The 19,975-nt window shown below is 50.0% G+C and overlaps 2 protein-coding genes across 2 annotated transcripts in view; both read right to left on the minus strand.

The window, feature by feature from the left end:
- Window positions 1-19,975, minus strand: part of CLK3 (CDC like kinase 3) — a 200,346-nt gene that overhangs the window by 72,140 nt on the left and 108,231 nt on the right. The gene's annotated exons all lie outside the window — the stretch shown is intronic.
- RPP25 (ribonuclease P/MRP subunit p25) lies at window positions 3,730-10,683 on the minus strand. The gene has a single exon (XM_083754706.1). It carries the CDS (start codon window positions 10,046-10,048, stop codon window positions 9,317-9,319), a length of 732 nt encoding a protein of 243 aa, XP_083610832.1. The 5' UTR covers window positions 10,049-10,683; the 3' UTR covers window positions 3,730-9,316.

The raw sequence follows: 19,975 nt of genomic DNA on the forward strand, positions 1-19,975 counted from the left end.
CCCTGAGCCGCCCATTAATAACTCTGACAGCTCCTTCTCCGCCTGCCGATAATGAAGGCGCAGTTCGGCAGGCTTCAAGAGAGCCACACTTCCTGGCAGCCCAGATGTCTCAATGTGCGCCTGTCAGCTCCCTGCCACTCCACGCAAAGAACCGGCTGCGGCTGGCAGCTTTTCTGCATTCCCTGCCCCCTCCCCAGGATGCCAGGCACAGGGGTATGTTTGGTAGGCCTCAGGCTGCCCCAGAGCACCCAGCACCCCAGGGAAGAGAGAGTGCAAGGCAGAGCTCTTTTTTAAATGGGTGGCCACCTTTCGAAAAATGGCCCTCCTCCTGTGCCATCCACGAGAGCCAGATCCAGCTTCCCTGTTCAGTGTCTGTGCTCATACAGCTGAAGCCGAGAGGTTCGCTCAAGACAACCTTCCCTCCAGATTTTAAGGTTACAACTCCCAGCAGTCTCAGCCATTGCGGTCAATGGTCAAGGAGGATGGGAACTGTAGTCCAAAGCATGCAGAAAGCACAGGGCTGGGAAAGGCTGGCTTCAGACCTAGTGGATGTATGGCTGGAGCAGGATTTGAATCCTTCATTCTTTGCTGGCTCATCCTCTGTGCTATGCCAGAGCTTTCTTAAGGTTTCGATCTGGTGTTTCCTGATTACGAAAGTTTTCCTAAGTTTAGCCTACTCCCCAACATTTTACAGGCAGAAATAGGGGCAAATCTGAAAAACTCTGCCTCTCACACTAAGGAGGATGTTGCTGGAACATTTACACTCCCTTTCCCATGCTGTGCTTATTTGCTCTGCGATCTTCCATTTCCCCCCAATTTAAAAGCCAGGTTTATATTTGTTCCTTTGATCCAAGATACACTAGGAAAACACTGTTCCTTCTATTTGCAGTGTTCAGGGGTGAAGTGCTGACAAAACAGCTGCAGCAATGACTAAGAGGGAGCTATCTAAAGGCTTGCTTGGAGGAATCTCAAGCTTTGCAGACGCGGATAATAATCTTTATAAGATGGGGTGGGAGGAAAACAAAGAGTGACTGTGCATGTGTGTAGTAGAATGCAGAAAACAGGAGAGGGAAATCAAGAGAAAGAAATGTATGCTCAGCTGAACTGCCGCCCTGGATTAAAAAACTCCACTTGTCTGGAGGGGCAGAGAAACACACACACAGCCGCAATACCATATGGAACATTTTGTTGCAGATCCTCCTTGGCTCCATCTGCAGGTACAGGAGGAGGAAGAAAAAGAAAAAGGTGCCCACCATTCTTTATTTTCAGAATGAAACCAGTTTATTGAGAAGCACTTTTCAGAGTCAAAAAAATATGCACTGGATCAGCTGCACAGACCATTTAGGAAAAAATGAGTGCTCTGTCCCCATTCATTCTAGAATAAATTGTTGTGTATATGTAGCTGGACCCTGAGAATAACAACTCTAGCAAATTATTGTAGCAAGAAGTTCCCAAAAAGTTATTTAAAAAATTAATTAGGGACAAGTATTAGAAGATTGCCAACCTACCTAGCAGTTCGAAAGCACCCCCAGGTGCAAGTAGATAAATAGGGACCGCTTACTAGCGGGAAGGTAAACGGCGTTTCCGTGTGTGCTGCGCTGGCTCACCAGATGCAGCTTGTCACGCTGGCCACGTGATCCGGAAGTGTCTGCGGACAGCGCTGGCTCTCGGCCTCTAGAGTGAGATGAGCGCACAACCCTAGAGTCTGTCAAGACTGGCTCGTATGGGCAGGGGTACCTTTACCTTACTAGAAGACTGGAACTGTCCTTTGTATGTAGAGACAGTGGAAGCCCAAATCCGAGTCTGTTTTCTACAGGCTAGTTTTTGAGAAGTGGAGCCAGACGCACGGGCAAGGACATGGAATTGGTTGCCAGCTCCCTCCCAGCCCCCTTAAACTGTGCCCAACAGGCAGAAATTCAGCAGGTAGAGATGGGAGAATTCTTGCTTCCTGAAGACCATCCCAGGAGCGAAGACTCAAAACACAAAACGTTCACCACCCTATTGCAGAACAAAGACATTCAGCAGCAAGCAGCAGCCAGGCTTTCTTTTTTTACAGTATTTTTTAAAAAGCAGCGTTTCCAACTGCACAAATTCTCCACCAGACACCCCACACCAAAACAAGAAAAAGCACAAAGCGTGCTTTGCTCCTTGTTTACACCCTCTATCCGTAACAGTTTCTCTATAGGAGTCAGCAGTTCTTATCTGCTCTGCAGTGACAATTCATTTATGAATCTGCCTTAGTTCAGTAACTAAGGTATTTGCAAGGGTGAAATAAAGCATTTCCTGCCAGAAGACAGCGCTGCAGAGAAGCTTCCATCCCTGAAGAAGCAGGTGTTTTGGTCTGGCTTGGGCATTTGATTGGAAGAATGTAGCACATTCTATAACCTGGGCACATGCTGGCCCTGGCATTGCCTGTTCCTTGACTGCTTAATAAACACTTATAAACCAACGTAGTTAATGTCTCTGCTCCTTTTTTCCAAATGGCAGCATCGCCAGCTTTCTAACTGCACTTTCCCACCCCCAACTCAATGTTTTGTATCCAATTGCACACTCAGCAAAACCTTGCTCCAAGCTTTGTTGTTGTTTAGTCGTTTAGTCGTGTCCGACTCTTCGTGACCCCCTGGACCAGAGCACGCCAGGCACTCCTGTCTTCCACTGCCTCCTGCAGTTTGGTCAGACTCATGTTTGTAGCTTTGAGAACAAGCTAGGGGTGATCAACCATCAGAGTGGGGTAGGGTGAGAGGCTTCCTGTCCCTCAGATGTAATCAGTTGGGAGTGAGGTGGTGGTGGGGATCTGAAGGCAGTGATGTACAAGGTTAGAGCCCTCTTCCTGCCTCACCCTTCACTCTTTTGCTTCCCACCTGCCAGATCACAGTCTGGCAGATCACTCTTGCCAGAAGTCTGAACTGATTGCTTTCAGTGTTTTATTTTTAAATAGGCATTGTGAAATTCAGCCAAGTGCCACACACAACCATAGAACCGCAGATTGCCAACCCTTGCTATGGATCTTATGGGACCAGACTTTCCTGATTCTGTGTCCAGGGCAGCTGTCTACCAGCTCCATCTGGTATGCAGGCTGAGACCCTACCTGCCCACAGACTGTCTCGCCGGAGTAGTGCATGCTCTAGTTATCTCTTGCTTGGACTACTGCAATGCGCTCTATGTGGGGCTACCTTTGAAGGTGACCGGAAAACTACAACTAATCCAGAATGTGGCAGCTAGACTGGTGACTGGGAGCGGCCGCCGAGATCATATAACACTGGTCTTGAAAGACCTACACTGACTCCCAGTATGTTTCCGAGCACAATTCAAAGTGTTGGTGCTGACCTTGAAAGCCCTAAACGGCCTTGGTCCAGTATACCTGAAGGAGCGTCTCCACCCCCATCGTTCAGCCCAGACACTAAGGTCCAGTGCCGAGGGCCTTCTGGCGGTTCCCTCACTGCAAGAAGCCAAATTGCAGGGAACCAGGCAGAGGACCTTCTTGGTAGTGGCACCCGCCCTGTGGAACGCCCTCCCACCAGATGTCAAATACATCTGAAGGTAGCCCTGTTTAGGGAAAGACATTGAAGGTAGCCCTGTTTAGGGAAGCTTTTAATGTTTAATAGGTTATTGTATTTTAGTGTTTTGTTGGAAGCTGCCCAGAGTTGCTGGGGGAAACCCAGCCAGAAGGGCGGGGTATAAATAATAAATTATTATTATAATATTATTATTATTTGTGCCTTCCAGATGGTAAGAACACAGGAAGCTGTTTTCTGCTGAGTCAAACCATTGATCCTCATAGGTCATAGTGTTGTCCACACTATCTGGCAGCAGCCCTTGGGATTTCATGCAGGAAGCATTCCTAGCTCCACCTGGAGATGTCGGTGGGAATTGAACTCATGACCACTTGTATGCAAAGCAGATGCTCCATCGTGGAGCTAACATGGATTGGACTCTCAGCTCCTGCCAACCCCAGCAAGCTAGGCCAATGGTGAGGGATGATGGGATCTGGAGGGCACCTGTTGGGGAAGTCTGACAAACAGTTAAGAAAATGAGAGTGTTTCTTTTTTTCCTGAAGGGAATGAACTCCTTTTGTAAGTAGAGCCTCTAGATAATATCTCCTGTACTTGTTAAGTGATCTCAGCTTTGACGAAGAGTAGCACATTGTCCCACATCTTATTGTTCACATTTCAACTCACAGGATCCAGGATCTTTATCAGCAAATTTCCTCCATTATGATGGGCGCAGCCTGCTAACACTTTGCCAAGTACATCAGATGGGGCTAATCCCTCTTACTAATACTGTTCTCACCAATTTGGGCATCTTTGAGAGTCTACTTGGAAAATAGTTGGGACGAGAAACCAACCAGTTTGCAGCCCCACTCGGTAGGAACTATCAAGCCATTTGCAGTTGTTGTCGGCCCTCTCTCACCTTGTCCACAGGGGTTGCTTGTTGAACTGGAAACATATTTCTTCACTACAGTACATTTATGTCACATTGTTCTTCCAAGGAACTCAAGACACACACCCCCACAAACACTTTCAAGGCTCGCTTCACAGTCTTAAGGTGACACCAAATTTTATGCCTAGTTTCACTAAAACAATGCAGCATGCATGAACATCCCTGACTAGTGAGATGAGTGTGGGTTTGGTGCAACTTCTGTAGGTGCTTCCCTGTGGTGAACATGCAAGCGCCTTCTGCAGGGGGTGGGAATGTGCCATTTCTCAGGATACATTCTGGTTGTGTGGCACACTGTGAGTGAGCACATGCTTTGCTTGCAAAAAGTCCTAGATTCAGACCCTGGCTTGTCCAGGCAGGACTGAGAAAGAGCCCTCTCTGAAACCCTAGAGCAGGCAAGAGGAACCTCTATCAGGCCCTAGGAACTCTTCCCAAGCCACACACCTCAATATCCCTCCTTCATAATTCAAATACAGTGGTACCAAACGCTTCAGGCTACAGATGCTTCAGGTTACAGACTCCGCTAACCCAGAAATAGTGCTTCAGGTTAAGAACTTTGCTTCAGGATGAGAACAGAAATCGTGCTCTGGCGGCGCGGCAGCAGCGGGAGGCCCCATTAGCTAAAGTGGTGCTTCAGGTTAAGAACAGTTTCAGGTTAAGAACGGACCTCCGGAACGAATTAAGTTCTCAACCCGAGGTACCAGTGTACTTTTGCCTGGATGGAATGGAACTCTGAAAATGCCTCTTGTTTGTCTGAATGGAGAGTAGAGAGGTGTGCCTCTGTGCATGGGCATAGCCAGGGGGGCAGGGGAGCACCTCTCTGCCCCCCCAACAAAAATCCTGGCTACGCCCATGCCTGTGTGTGTGTCTGTGTCTGTGTATGCGTGCATGCGCAAAAAAATAGCCAATTGTGCAAAGGTTGAATTTACCTTTATTGCTCTCCCCTCTTTTGCCTCTGGCCCCACCCACCACTGGAATATGGCTCCTTGGGACCATCCCAGAAGGGAGTGTGGTCCTCAGGCTGAATAAGGCTTACTTGGGAGCTGCTGCCAGTTAGTTGCAGGAGTGCCAGCTTGATCCTGCAACTGAGACTGCCCAGGGCGATGGGTGCCAAGCAGCATGCATGGCCCTGGTGCTGAAATTTGTGGGTGTCTGGCCCCTTTTGGGTACTTAGGCACCCAGGGCCCCAGGAAACTGGCACCAATGGTTAGTGGAGAGCATACTGAGTGAGATAGACAGTTAAACTGACTAGGAATAAGGCATAACTGATAAGGCATAAGGCAGCTTCCTATGTTTCTAGCGAGTGCTGAGGGGGTTATAGCTCAGGGGCAGAGTAAAAAAAAGGGGGAGGGTAAAGGACCCCTGGATGGTTAAGTCCAATCAAAGGCAACTATGGGGTTGCGGTGCTCATCTTGCTTTCACACCGAAGGAGCCAGAGTTTATCCACAGACAGCTTTCTGGGCCATGCGGCCAGCATGACTAAACCGCTTCTGGTGCAACGGAACACCATGATGGAAACCAGAGTGCATGGAAACGCTGTTTACATTCCTGCCAGAGTGGTATCTATTTATCTACTTGCACTGCCTGCTTTCGAACTGCTAGGTTGGCAGGAGCTGGGACAGAGCAACAGGAGCTCACCTCATCGCGTGGATTTGAACCGCCGACCTTCCGATCGGCAAGTCCTAGGCTCAGTGGTTTAGACCACAGCACCACCCGCTTCAGGGGCAGAGGACCCTACTTCGCACACAGAAGACTCAGGTTCAACCCTCAGCATATTCAGGCAGGGCTGGGAAACCCTAGAAAGCTGCTGCCACTCAGAAAATCCTGAACTAGATAGACAAATAGTCCAATCAGTACATGACAGTTTCCCATTTGACTAGCTAGGTTTTACAATGTTATGAGTTTGGGGGAGGTAGGCTATATACCTGGACCCCCTTCTAATTCCTGGATTCTGCAAGTGTTAACAGCTAAGCAAGGATTCAAATTGTTGAAATAGCCAGACAAGTTTCTTGTTAGTGGGTCCCTATTAAGTATGGACCATTTTGATAACAAAGGAAGTGGCTCTGTGCCAGATGAAAAATTGGAGGATCTCCTTCCCTCAACTTGACAAAGGCCAGAGGAGAGAGTTGAGTTATGTGAGCTAGAAGCTGGAAGTGCGAAACAGACTGGGTCAGAGCAATGACTGATTTCTGCTTGAATCCAAGGTTGTGGCTATGGGAGAAGCAAGACCATATTGGAGTGTCAGTGCTGTGAACCCCTCCATCTAAACTCACATTGTAAATATGTGTAAATAAACTGTATATCCTAAAGACACCACAGTCTCCTCTGGGCCTCATTCCAAAGGAAACACAAACCCTGGGTGAGTGCCTGGAAACTCACACTGCTCAGAGATTGGGATGGCATGCATCCATATTGTACCTTGTAAACTTATTTTAAAACCTTACCTGAAAAGCAGGTATTGATTTTTTAAAAACGTGGTTATCTATACAGTGAAGGCTCGGGTTGCAAACGTGATCCGTGTGGGCAACACATTCGCAACCCACAGCGTCTGCAACCTGCAGTGCCGCATCTGCGCACGTGTGAGTCCTGATTTGGCTCTTCTGTGCATGTGCAAAGTGTGATTTAGTGCTTCTGCACATGTGCAAACGCCGAAACCTGGAAGTAACCCGTTCCGGTACTTCAGGGTTTGGAGCGGTGCACAACCCGAAATTGCGTAAGCCGAAGTGTTTGTAACCCGAGGTATGACTGTACAAAGCTAATGAAAAGCCTGCATTGACTAGAATGGATGTTTAGTTTTAACAGAGCTCTCCCTTGCTTCCTAGAACTATGTTGCAGAGGTCTTCAACAGTGATGTTTTCCTGGCAAAAAGATACAATAATCAAGTCATTCCTTGAGGGGGGGAAATGCTCATATAGATCCTTGTTCTCAAGAAATACATTATGTAGCAGAAAAAGAAAGATAGAAGGACCCACTGCAATTTGAAGGGAAGGCGGTGGAATGAGACAAAAGCATCCTTTAGTTACAATGATCCCACTCTGAATCAATACAACTTAACCTGCACCTTCTGAGCTCCGGAAAGGAATAAATCCATTGCAATGTGTTTTGTGTTCTACAAAGTGTCTGATAAGAGCAACCTCACTGCAAAGTGTTGAAGAGATACAGAACTGCCAGCTTTGCACAGCCTCTTCTACCGCCACCCCTTCCTGGCGGAGAAGCAAGATTTCGTTTTATCCAGCCAGGAAGATAATGCTCCATACAGAAGCTGTAGGAGGGCTGCAACTGTTCCAGAGAGAGTCAGAAGGAAAGATTTCACAAGGGCAGGGGGAGCAGAGAGACCCAACATTATATCCCCCCCCCTGCCCCCTGCAATTATGTACCTCTCCAGATTGATATAAGGAGAACCTCCTAGCAGCAGATAGAGGGACAGCTTAGAAACAGAAGTACTGACTTAGGAAGAGCTCTGCTGGGTGGGCCTGATCCAATGTGTCTGCTCCAGGCTTCGGAGGACCCTTGGACAAGACTGCTCCTGTGGGGCCCCCTCACTCACTGAGTCCATCTCCCCACTCTAGCAAGTCCAGGGGGCTTTTGGCAGCGAGGCCCCTGCTGGGGTGTGGGTCCTCAGCAGATGCCTGACCATTCTGACCAAAGCCACATATCGATCTAGTTTTCCACATGGGCTGCTAAGAGGCACACACAAAAGGCCATCCGTACACCATGAAGGCTGCACTGGTCTGCTCCTCTGCTCCTCCCCCCCCAAGTTGGCATTTCAGTGGCATCCTGCCCTCAATAAATGTGCCCAGTCCTTCTTTCAGGCCACTTATGCTGGGGGTGGAAAATTCCAGACATCCGTTCTGTGTTGTGTGAAGCAGTTCTTGCTTCTGCCTGTCTCAAATCCACGCCCAGCCAATTTTGCCGGGTGACCCTGAGTTCCAGTGTGATGGAAAAGAGAGAGAAATCTGCTGCCCGTTTTCTCCAAATCATGTCCCCCCCCCCTTTTCTTTTTGGAATGTCTCCTCTGATTCACCTCCACCTTCAGTAAAACAGAGAAACTCTTACAAAACAGAACAGATATGAGAGGATTCTGAGGATTCGTGGGATGTGGTCCAGCCCTCTCCAATACAAGGGCACCCACCTACTTCATTAGAAAGCGACGATAAGCATGGGGGCTGCTAAGACCTTACAAGACTCAGGCAACAGCATATACTTTCCTAAAATGTCCATATGCAAATCTATAGGCAGAGATGCAAATTTTAGTCAACTTTCAGAGGGAAAACTTCCATGGAAGCAATGCAATCTTTTAAGTTTAAAAGGGGTAGTGGAAGGGGCACAGAAACCATGGCCCTGGTCATAAGATCATTTAAAACACACACACACACACACACACACACAGTCCTGGATAGAGCAATATGTTTCCATTCTCAGGTTTACAGCCAACGCCTTTGCCTCTTATTGGGACCTTTAACACACACCCCACACATCCCAGCAACAAGCCACAGGTGCTGTCAGTGGTTTTGAGCAACCCACGTCCTGAGTCCTCCACTTCACCTGGCGTGTGAAAACATCCTGCGTGCAGTCAGCACCCAAACTGTGTCTTCCACCCTCCTGGGCTGTTTTCCACACTCAGCGGCCTGTCTGAATGGACCATCCTTCGATTGCCTCGTATATGGACCAGAATCCTTTGCTCCACCCAACCTGAGCTGCCAGGATCTGAGGCGGCTGTGGGGGACATCTCTCCCTGGGAAGAATAACCCAGCACAAGACCCTTGGCAAAGGCAGCCCTCGCTCCATCACCCCTTTTATTGGTTACGAAGCACCCGCAAATCCGGAATGCGCCCGGCCTCTCTCTGTCCCTCAGTCTGCATATAAGGCTTGGCTTTTCTCACAGCTGCTCAAGACAAGTAGGGCAGCAATGCCGTCCGTGTCCACAACCCTCCAGGGCCCCCGAGTCGTCCTGGATCTCCGGTACCTGAGCCTTCTTGTTGGGCGGGTCCTCTTCGTGGGGCAGCGCCAGCCTCCTCTTCCTTCCCTTCGGGGCGGCGCTGGACCTGTCCTCTTGGCTGCCCTCCTCGCCCACCCACAGGTCGCCGGGGAGATCCGGGGGCTGATAGCCCATCTGGCTGGGATCCAGGGGGTCCTTGGAGAGCAGGATGCAGATGGAGGGCACGTTCTTGTGGACGGTGAGATGTTCTGCGGGGCCCCCCTCGGGCCGGGCTGCCTTGTTCTCCCAGACCTCCAGGAGAGTCCTGTATTGCACTTTGGTGACCTGGTGGAGGCCGCCCACTTTCCTCTTCATGATCTCCACGCAGGTGATGGTCTTGGTGACAGCCCGGCCGCAGCCGCTGAAGACGATCTGCCGGGTGTCCTCCCGCGCCACCCTGCCCATGGCGAAGCCCATCAAGTTCCGGATCTTGCTGCCCTCCTTCACCTTCATCTCAATCACGTCCGAGGGGAGGCCCACGAAGGGCAGCGGACTTTCTTCCTCCGACGTCTTGACCTTCCTGAAATTCTCCATCCTGGACTGCTGGGGGGCGATGGGCTCGCTTCCCCCCACCGCCTGGGGCAGGGCGGCGAGGGATGAGGGTCCCACAACCTCCGGGTTTCCTGGGTGCATCTCGCAGAGAACACGGCGCCTCTTGCTCGCGGGAAGGTGCCTTAGACCAAGCTGGCCCTCGGTCCATCTAGCGCAGTGCTGCTCACACTGGCCGGCAGCGGCTCTCCGGAGTTTCGGGAGGGGAGTCCTTCCTCGGTCCTGCCTGGAGGTGCCCAGGGACAGAACCGGGGACTTCTTGGGCGTCGAGCAGGCGCTCTAACCACTGAGCGACGTTCCAGGGCAGCACAGACGAGAGATGCCCCAAGCCAGGCTCGCGGGAAGGGCGCGCCGTCCAGGAGAGACCGCAGCAGCGCTGGCCGGGCTGGATCTCTCCCTCCTCGGCTCGCTGGCCTCTGCAGCTGGACTTGGGCTCAATGGGGCGCCCGGAGCCCCCGGAGGGGTGCAGGAGAGCAAAGGGGGAGCCCCGCGCCCTGCTCAGCGCGGCCCCGGCGTCCGGGCGTCCTCTCCCGCGCCGCTTGGCTTTCCCGCGCCGGACTTTCCTCCCGTTTCCTCTGTGGCAGCGAGCGAGGCCGGCCGGAACTGCTCCCGGGCTCTCCCTCCGCGCCCGGCCCCCTTAAAGCGAACCCGGCCCGCCTCTCGCCCGCCGCGCTCGCCGCCTCTGCTGCCTCAAGGACGGGCGCGCCGTCAACTCGGAATCGCTCGTGTCAGCAAAGTGCAGGCGGCTGCTGGCGCTGAGGCGGCTCCGCGGCTGCTTCCCGCCTCCGCTTCCCTCCGCCTCCTCCTCCGGGGCTGAGCGGCTCCCCGGGGGCCGCCGAGAGGGCAGCCAGGCGGCGGGCAGGCAGAGGTCCCGGAGTGACTTTTCCCGGGACAGGGACTCTGGCCACTGCGGGGCTCCGTTGGCTCGACTCCGGACTGGAAAGAGCCCCCCCCCCATCTCGACCAGCAGGCTGAGACCCATAAGTGGGGGTTCGGGACAGGTGGCCTGCGAGCGGCATGATGCCGAGTCAGCCGCACAAGGAGCATTTTTCGGTCGAGGGCCGCATCCCCTCCTGGAGAGCCTTCCGGGGGCCACATAGTGGCGGTGGGCAGGGCCAGGGAAAACCAATATAACTGCTTGAAACGCTCAGGGAGGGAGCAAGTAGGGCTACTCAGGGGTGTGACCGGGGTAGGGAGAAGGCAGAGTCCCGAGGGCCAGATGGAAAGGCTGGGAGGGCCACCCTTGCCCTCCACGCGGAAGGCTCCCCTCCCCTGGTCTACCCCGAGTGGCAGTGCAGCAACCCTGGGTTCCAGGCAAGGAGCTCTTCGCAGTCCCTGGCAGCCCGAAGGGTTCAACTTGGGCTCCGCAGGCAAAGCAAGGGCTCTCCTGTTGAGCGAGGGCTCTCTGTAGCTTCTCAGAGACTCTTTAGGTTGTAAGGGGATAGCTGACCAAAAGACACGGAGGACATGACAGAAAGTTGGTAAACAATAAGCAGGAGGCAAGAGTAGAGTCAAAAGGAGGCCCTTGGTGACACAGACCCAAATGGATCTGTGGAACTCTCTGCCATGTGATATAGTGATAGCCAATGGCTTACGTGGTCTTTAAAAGAAGGGTTGGACCAAAAAGGGGAGCTTTCTCACGTGTGTGTTAGTTTTTACATTAAGTTTCCAAAAGTCATACAACATACCATGGTACCTCGGCTTACAGATGCTTCAGGTTACAGACTCCGCTAACCCAGAAATAGTACCTCGGGTTAAGAACTTTGCTTCAGGATGAGAACAGAAACCATGCTCCGGCGGCATGGCAGCAGTGGGAGGCCCCATTAGCTAAAGTGGTGCTTCAGGTTAAGAACAGTTTCAGGTTAAGAACGGACCTCCAGAACGAATTAAGTTCTTAACCAGAGGTACCATTGTATTTTCTTATCTTATACAATGTTTTGCACTTCCATCAACCACATCTGAAGATTTTTCAATCTTTGTCACTTAATCTACATTTCATTAATTTCACTATTACTTTTTAAAAGAGGGGAACTTTCTCAAGAGCTACTTGCTACACTAACTCTATTAGGCATTCCCTCCCTTATTCCCCCCCCCCCCAAAAAAAAGGCTGGTGAACATTGTAGAATAGAAAACCATTGTATGTAGAAAACCTCTCTGCTGGCTTGCAAGTCTGAAACACTGCAGGCTAGTAAGAAACAGCTGAAAAATGGCAAAAGTATTGATTTGCAATTGAGATCTCGACCACATCAGGCTCACGGATTGTTTTTATGCCTGTGGTAGATTGCAAATCTTTCTGACGCTGGTTTGTCAAGAACCTGGGTGGAATTTAGGGTTTTCCACATGAGGCCTGGCAGCACGGCTGGGGAACACTCTCTCATGTAGGCTCCAGCTGCCTCTTATTTCACTAGGGGCAGTAGAAGTAGAGCCAGTGTGGTGTAGTGGTTAAGAGCAGTAGTCTCGTAATCTGGTGAACCGGGTTCGCGTCCCCGCTCCTCCACCTGCAGCTGCTGGGTGACCTTGGGCCAGTCACACTTCTCTGAAGTCTCTCAGCCCCACTCACCTCACAGAGTGTTTGTTGTCGGGGAGGAAGGGAAAGGAGAATGTTAGCCGCTTGGAGACTCCTTCGGGTAGTGATAAAGCAGGATATCAAATCCAAACTCCTCTTCTTCCTCTTAATATCATTTGCTGGAAACCACAGGAAGTGAGAGGGATTTGTCCTGCTTGCATCTGGTTGGCCACTGTGAAAACAGGATGCTGGACTAGATCCAGCAGAGCTTTTTTAATCTTCTTACCTTCTCTCTGGTGGTTCCTGTGACTGTCAAATCACCACGCCTGTTTTTCTTTTGGCTTTTGGAGTTGCCTTGTTAAAATGCTGTTAGCAGTGTGAGTTGCAAGTCTTATCATTCTTTTAGTGCTCAGATCCTTCCCTGGGCTGTCGGGAAGTTTAATCTTAGAGTGGGGAATGGAAGCATCTTGTCTCTAGCATACATCCACGGAAAGGCCTGTGTATGAATGCAAACAGCCCGTGCCGCACAAGACTGCAATCCCACACCCTGCAGGTGCCACGGTATGGGTTGAACCGTGGACAACTTATAGACAGATGCAGGGCTGGCCCACCCATGAGGCAAGGTAAGGCAGCAGGTTCCACAGGGGTAGCAGATCTGGCTCCCAAGGAATGCATCAGCCAGTGCTGCTGCCGTGGTGGCAGGGACAGCTGTGGCATGCTCCTTGGAGGCTGGATCTGCCACCTCCTCAGCAGCCCCTCACCCCATGCCCCTTCTACTCTTGGCAAATAGGAGGCACTGCTGGTCTCCTCTCACCCTTGTTCCTGATGTAGATCTTCACTCACCTCTTCTTCCCAGCCAGGATGTGGGCACCATTTTGTGGGTCACCTCAGGTACCAACATATCTTGGGCCAGTCCTGGGCAGATAAAAAGGTAAAGGGACCCCTGACCGTTAGGTCCAGTAGCGGATGACTCTGAGGTTGCGGCGCTCATCTCGCTTTATTAGCTGAGGGAGCTGGTGTACAGCTTCCGGGTCATGTGGCCAGCATGACTAAGCCGCTTCTGGTGAACCAGAGCAGCCGTTTACCTTCCCGCCCGAGTGGTACCTATTTATCTACTTGCACTTTGACATGCTTTCGAACTGCTAGGTTGGCAGGAGCTGGGACCGAGCAAAGGGAGCTCACCCCGTCACGGGGATTCGAACTGCTGACCTTCTGATCTGCAAGCCCAAGAGGCTCAGTGGTTTAGAGCACAGTGCCACCCGCGTCAGATAGATGATTGTTTTTCAGCAATAGATACAGATCAGGGCTGGGGAACTGAGACAAGGAGGAGAACGCTGTCGTCCCCTGGACTGGTGGTAAGTAAGGAGGAGGACAAGTGAGGGCAAACTGAGGTACCCTATTCACTCATATGGACCAGCCTCCCCAGGCATGGTAGTACATGATGGACTTAATTCCAATGGTGAGTCAAGCTCAGGGGTTCAGCATCTGTAATGGTCACAGCTCAGGCTTTGCAGGTTCTGGATTGCTGACCTCAGATCTCATGGGCTCTGAGCCATCAGCTTTACACTATATGGACTCCAGCACTAAGAACCTGGTCCAATTCCCCAGCTGGTGACACAGCAGCACCGGACTCAGACAGCTCCTCCTGGAGACTGAGAAGGACACAAAAAGGAGCTTGGGCTCTGTAAGTACCCAAGGGCATTGCTAGCCATCTCTCTAGAGACCCGATGTGGGAGCAGCAGACTCTGGTTATCTCTTGCAGTGTGTAAACAACAAAAGAAGAGCCCTGCTGGATCAGACCAAAGGCACATCCAGTCCAGGACCCTGTTCTCACCATGGACAACCAGATGCAAGCAGGACCCAAGTGCTACAGCGCTCTCCCCTTCTCTGGTTTCCAGAACTGGTATTTAGAGGTACACTGCCTCTGATATTCGAGATAGCACACAGGTACCATGGCCATTCTCCACCTATGCTCAACCTATATATTTGTAAATGAACACAAGTATTGTCAAGTGCACAGATTCCTCCAGTGACCTCCTCCCAGCAGAAACAAAATCTAGGTAATTGCTGATGAGCACCACAACATGCTCCCTTCCAATGCTGTGCAGTTCCTGTATCAAGAAGCACAGAGATTTCACCAGCACATTAAAGAGCAAAATCACTGTGCTTTGCTTCAGTCGGAAGCATGCTATGCACTGGGCTGGAACATCAAGCTGTGTTTTGCCCAGCCCAGGCACCGGGAGCCAGGAAGCATCATGCTGCAGGGATTATCCCTGTGGCTCATTCTTGGATGTGATAATATGGTTCAGGAGGCTGATGCTTTTGAGGGTAACTTAGAGATTTGGCTTTGGCGCTGCATTAGTATGGAAATTGTTTGTGCTCCTATGAGATAATTATAGTCTTCCCATCTGTATTTTCAAATGATTTCAAGGGAGGATGGGGAGTTTGGGTGGATCTTTCATTGACAGATGCCCTGGAGCACCTTGTCTTGGTAGAACAGCTTGCTTTACTCTGGGTCTGGCTGGAACCCAAACCTTGACATAAGGTTCGCCTTACTCTTCCATGGGGCTGGAGCTCAGAGCATCACTGCAATGTCCCCAACCTTCTCTGCCTTGCTGAATTAGTCTCTTATTACTTAGGAACATTGGGAGCTCCTGATGTTGAGTCTGGCCACTGGTCCAACTAGCTCAGCATTGCCTGGCACCTTCTACACTCAGAGCAGATGTTCTGCCTCTGAGCTAAGGCTCTTTCCCTTTGGAATGGCAGCAGCACAGGGGCAGTAAGTACCCCCTCCTGCAACAAATGCAGCCAGCTCCCAAGTAAGCTTTGCTATGTTCATGAGACTTACTCCTAAGAAGGGTCTGCATCAAGTGGTCAGGCATCTGTTGAGAGTTGGCATCTCAGTGGGGTGGCATGGGGCAGGGGACTGGCACTGGACTCCTCAACTTCCCCATTGCAACCTGCTTGCTTGCTCACCCGCCTCCCATGTTGACTCAGACAAGACTGGGGTGAAAAGGAGGAGCTCTCGATGCCTCTGCCCGCTTGCTCACTGGCTGTGGTGACCGTTCCCTGCACTGCCTGGGAGATGGAATCCAGCAATAGCTGCAGAATGGCAGGCTACCCATGTCTGCTTGAAACTGAAGGATTTAAATCGAAACAGGTTGTGAGAGAGCAGCAAATGGCAGAGTATTTCTGCCCCTCCCTATAATGCCTATAATGCCCAGTTTGACTGATTTGCTTTATCTCTCTGATTCCTCTCTGCCCCTGCACCACCCTGCCAAACAGCACTGGGTGACTTGCTAATTCTTGCATGCTTGGGCAGAATGGGAGGTGCATGTGCACATGCTGTTCCAATTTAATTCCCAGCCTGCCTGGAACCTGCACACTCTGACAAGGGAAGTCCAGCCTTCCATCACAGAATGATAGACTTGTAGAGTTGGCCCAAGCATCAACTAGGACAATCCTCTGCAATGTAGGAATCTCAGCAGATGTCCATCATAGTTGTGGACAGGCAGCGAAGCTGCTGTTGAATTCTGGCTGAAGTGAAGCCTATGTGTAAGGTTAAAAGAGCCAGACCACAGTCCATTGAGTAACCTCAAGACTCAATTGTTGCAATGCACTGTGTGAGGGGCTCTCCTTGGGCCTGGTCCAAAATGCTGTGGCCAGACTATTAATGGGGACAGCACAAACCTCTGGTTCTCAAAAGTTTCCTCTGGCCACATCCAAGGTTTCGGTACTAATTTGTAAGACTTCTAACAACTCTGGTCCAGGATACTTCAGGGACCTCCTGATTGCTTAGATCCTTACTAGATCCCTGCAGTCTTCAGAGGAGTTGCTCTGAGTGGTCCCCCGTGGCTTGGATTCACCTGGAGCCCTGCTGCGTTCAGTATATGGTGGGCCCAGTTTTGTGCCAGCGCCACTCCCTGTGGAACTTCTGGCACTAACTTATTATTCCAGCAGGCTTTTTAAGATGTCGGAATTTAAAGGTCCTGTTTTTGAATTTTGTGGAGATTGGTAACAACGTTTTTTTTAGCCCGCCTATTACGTCAATCGCTCTGCTCAACCTCAATCCCCAGATCAAATTCTCACATTTGCTTTAAAGAATCATGGCATCCTGTTTGAATCTCGCTAATGAGTTTGTAAAGAATAGAAGATATCTTGTTTGTTTTCAGGGTCAAATTCAAAACCAGATTTTCAAATGGGGCAAGTGACCTGGTGGATTGGTAGTTGGGCTGGAGATGAAATGAACCAGTTTTGGCCACCAGTTGATCACCTGTTAGGAATATGTTATTACCATATGAATCCTTCCTTCCTTCATTGCTTTTTTAAAAATGCCATGCACACATTTTTTTATTGACCATAAGGAACTAAGACTGAAAACATACTGCACTAATCATGCCCATTAAATGCTAGATGCTCCAAGGGGATGAAGATAGGCAGAACTTGGAACAAAAAAGTTGAATCTCTGTAACAACATTATTTTTACAGCCAACGCTCTGCCCAACCATGACATATTTGTCTTTGACCAGGTCTTAAGATCTCTCCTGATATCTCTTCATAGGGAACTGAAATTTAATTGTTGCACTTTGGGCCAAGACTTTGAAATGTATACATCCAAGATTTTAATGCGCCTGTATTCTCAGCTGTACATCAATGTGGGTGTTCAGGTGCACTGCTTCAGATTTTGTGTTGCTGGTAGTCAGTCTTGCTACCCTTCCATAATCTTCAATTACTCTGATGGCCTCCAAGAATGAGGCCTCCATTCAGAAAAGCTTCCTAAACCCCTGAAAGCTCTGAGGAGTGAACAAGACACAGGTGACTTTGTAGAATTACCTCCTGAATTGATAATCTTGCAGTGTGACACATGCAACTTTGCAACAGAATCTTTCATGAAAAATGTGACCATATTCCCACTTCAGGGGGAGGGAGGGAGGAATTATTGCGATATATTATTATAATTTGTTAATGTGCCTTTTTACCTGCATAATTTTGAAAACTAACAAACTATGTGTATTAAAAGGTAGGGGTTGGACTCAATGATCTGAATGGGTTGCTTCCTGACTTCTATGATTCTGTGGTTTCTAGGCATTTGTTTGCAAGAAGAATACCCTGGCTCAGCTTCTTTGGCAGACAAGCTGAGGTGGATTAAGTTTATGCATGGCAAGTGCTTCTTTTCTTGAAGATCCTCTTCAGGCTAGAAAGAGCTGGGGAACAAAACAGGCAGGGAGCTGGCAGTCATTCAGAAAACGTATTGGCGCAGAACGAAAGCCTGACAAGCAAGGCCTGTGTGTGTGTCTCATTAAGTGGGTGCTTCAAGTTTATGGCAAGCCGAGTAGATGAGGATCTCGATAAGGCATTAAAAAACAGTGCCAGGAGTGTGCAGCGCTCTGCTTTGCCACAGTGCCCTGCATTTCTTAAGCATCCTGAGCAGGGATACTAATAATTCATTCTTCCCCCCCAAGAAACAAATTTGCCAAGGTGTGTGGAATCAACTTCTTTCCCAATTCCCCCCCCCCAAAAAATGGTTGATTCCCCACCCCAGATAAAGTGGCGAGTTAACCTGGGTTCAAATTTTCAACCGCAGTGGGCATAGCTGATGTAAGCACAAAGCACCACCAACTCAAGATTATACATGAAATTTAATGGATTATTTTTTGCCCAATGAAGGACAAAACAGTCACAATGAAAGGGAACCCTTTTATTCTCTTTTGCAACACATCCTTTTATTAGGAGAAATGTCTTTTTGAGCCTGATACATTTTGTATTAACATTTTTGTGTGTGTGTGTTCCATTCTTCCATCATGACCGGTGGGGAAACCAACCTGACCCTGTCCATTGGCCAAAGGCGAAACAAGTGCAAAAAGTTCATTCCCCTCCTGCGCTGGGCTGGAAAGGCCAGCAGGCACACTTTGGCAACAGGATTCCTGCACGCCAAAGCACTTTCCTCACTCACTCCCCCGCCCCCGCCAGAAACCCCGGGAACTGTAGTTTACTCCTCGTAGGCCTACAAGGCCTTTTAGATTGTGTACCTGAAGGCAAGGATGATATTATTGCTGAGTAGTGTTGTTGTTGTTGTTTTATAATGATGCAATTCGTATATCACCCACAGGGCAGTTCTCAACATAAATCCAACATGTAAGCCAACAAAGGTCCGTATATGGTAGTTAAAGCCATGGTTTTCCTAGTAGTGATGTATGGAAGTGAGAGGTGGACCACAAAGAAGGCTGATCGCCGAAGAATTGATGCTTTTGAATTATGGTGTTGGAGGAGACTCTTGAGAGTCCCATGGACTGCAAGAAGATCAAACCTATCCATTCTGAAGGAAATCAGCCCTGAGTGCTCACTGGAAGAACAGATCCTGAAGCTGAGGCTCCAATACTTTGGCCACCTCATGAGAAGAGAAGACTCCTTGGAGAAGACCCTGATGTTGGGAAAGATGGAGGGCACAAGAAGAAGGGGACAACAGAGGACAAGATGGTGGGACAGTGTTCTCGAAGCTACCAGCATGAGTTTCACCAAACTGCGGGAGGCAGTGGAAGACAGGAGGGCCTGGCATACTCTGGTCCATGGGGTCACGAAGAGTCGGACACGACTAAACAACTAAACAACAACACCAGAGGGCAAGGATGGTATTCTTGCTGAGTGTTGTTGTTTTGTTTTGTTTATAATGATGCAATTTGTATACCACCCACAGGGCAGTTCACAACATAAATCCAACATGTAAACCACTCTGGGAGCTTTCCCACCCCCAAACTGAAGACTAACACCCATCACCCTCCCAACCTTCAAATAGATAGACAAAAGCAACTCCGCGCCCCCCCCCGAAGGGCAGCGTGTCTCTGGTTGGCCATCTCTACCGCGCAGGGTTGATTGGATATTGAAATCCAAGGCAATGTTTGGCATCTAATCTCCCGCTTAACAAACTCTTCTTATTGCTGCCTCCTAAATGAGGACGACGAGGTGCAATCATGTTAAACAGTTTCCGCCTCGCTGAAGCAGATTGGTAGGGAGCTCGCCCACCCCCAGGCTAGCAATGGGCGCGGGGGGGGGGGCGCAGCTTGCTGCTAATGACACAGAGCCTTGGCTTCCCAGGCTGCTCCCCCTATCTCTCCGCGGTGCTTAAAATGTAAATGAATTTCATTATTAGCAACTCCATCCACTAATTGCCATCCAAAGCCATTCATTACCCTGTCAGCTTATTGGTTGGAGGACAACAGAGTGGCTCATTTATCGCAGGCTAAGGAAAAGCTGAAATTAGCTCATGCATATATAGAGGGGGGAGGAAAGGGGGAGGCAGGTGGGGGGGGGAAGCAGGGGGGTGCAGGGGAGGGCAGAAGGGGGAAAGGGGACTGCTTAATTGTTTTAAAAGAGGAGAGACTAAAGAAAAGGAGATGATGAAGGGTGATTAAAATGGAGGCGAGAGAGTGATTAAAAGCTATTATCTATCCCCCACTCCTCCGCCAGCCGTTTGCATCTGATGGAGTGGAGTCCGCGGAAGCTTATGG

The sequence above is a fragment of the Podarcis gaigeae genome (assembly GCF_964106915.1).
Source record: "Podarcis gaigeae genome assembly, chromosome: 9".
Classification (NCBI taxonomy): domain Eukaryota; kingdom Metazoa; phylum Chordata; class Lepidosauria; order Squamata; family Lacertidae; genus Podarcis; species Podarcis gaigeae.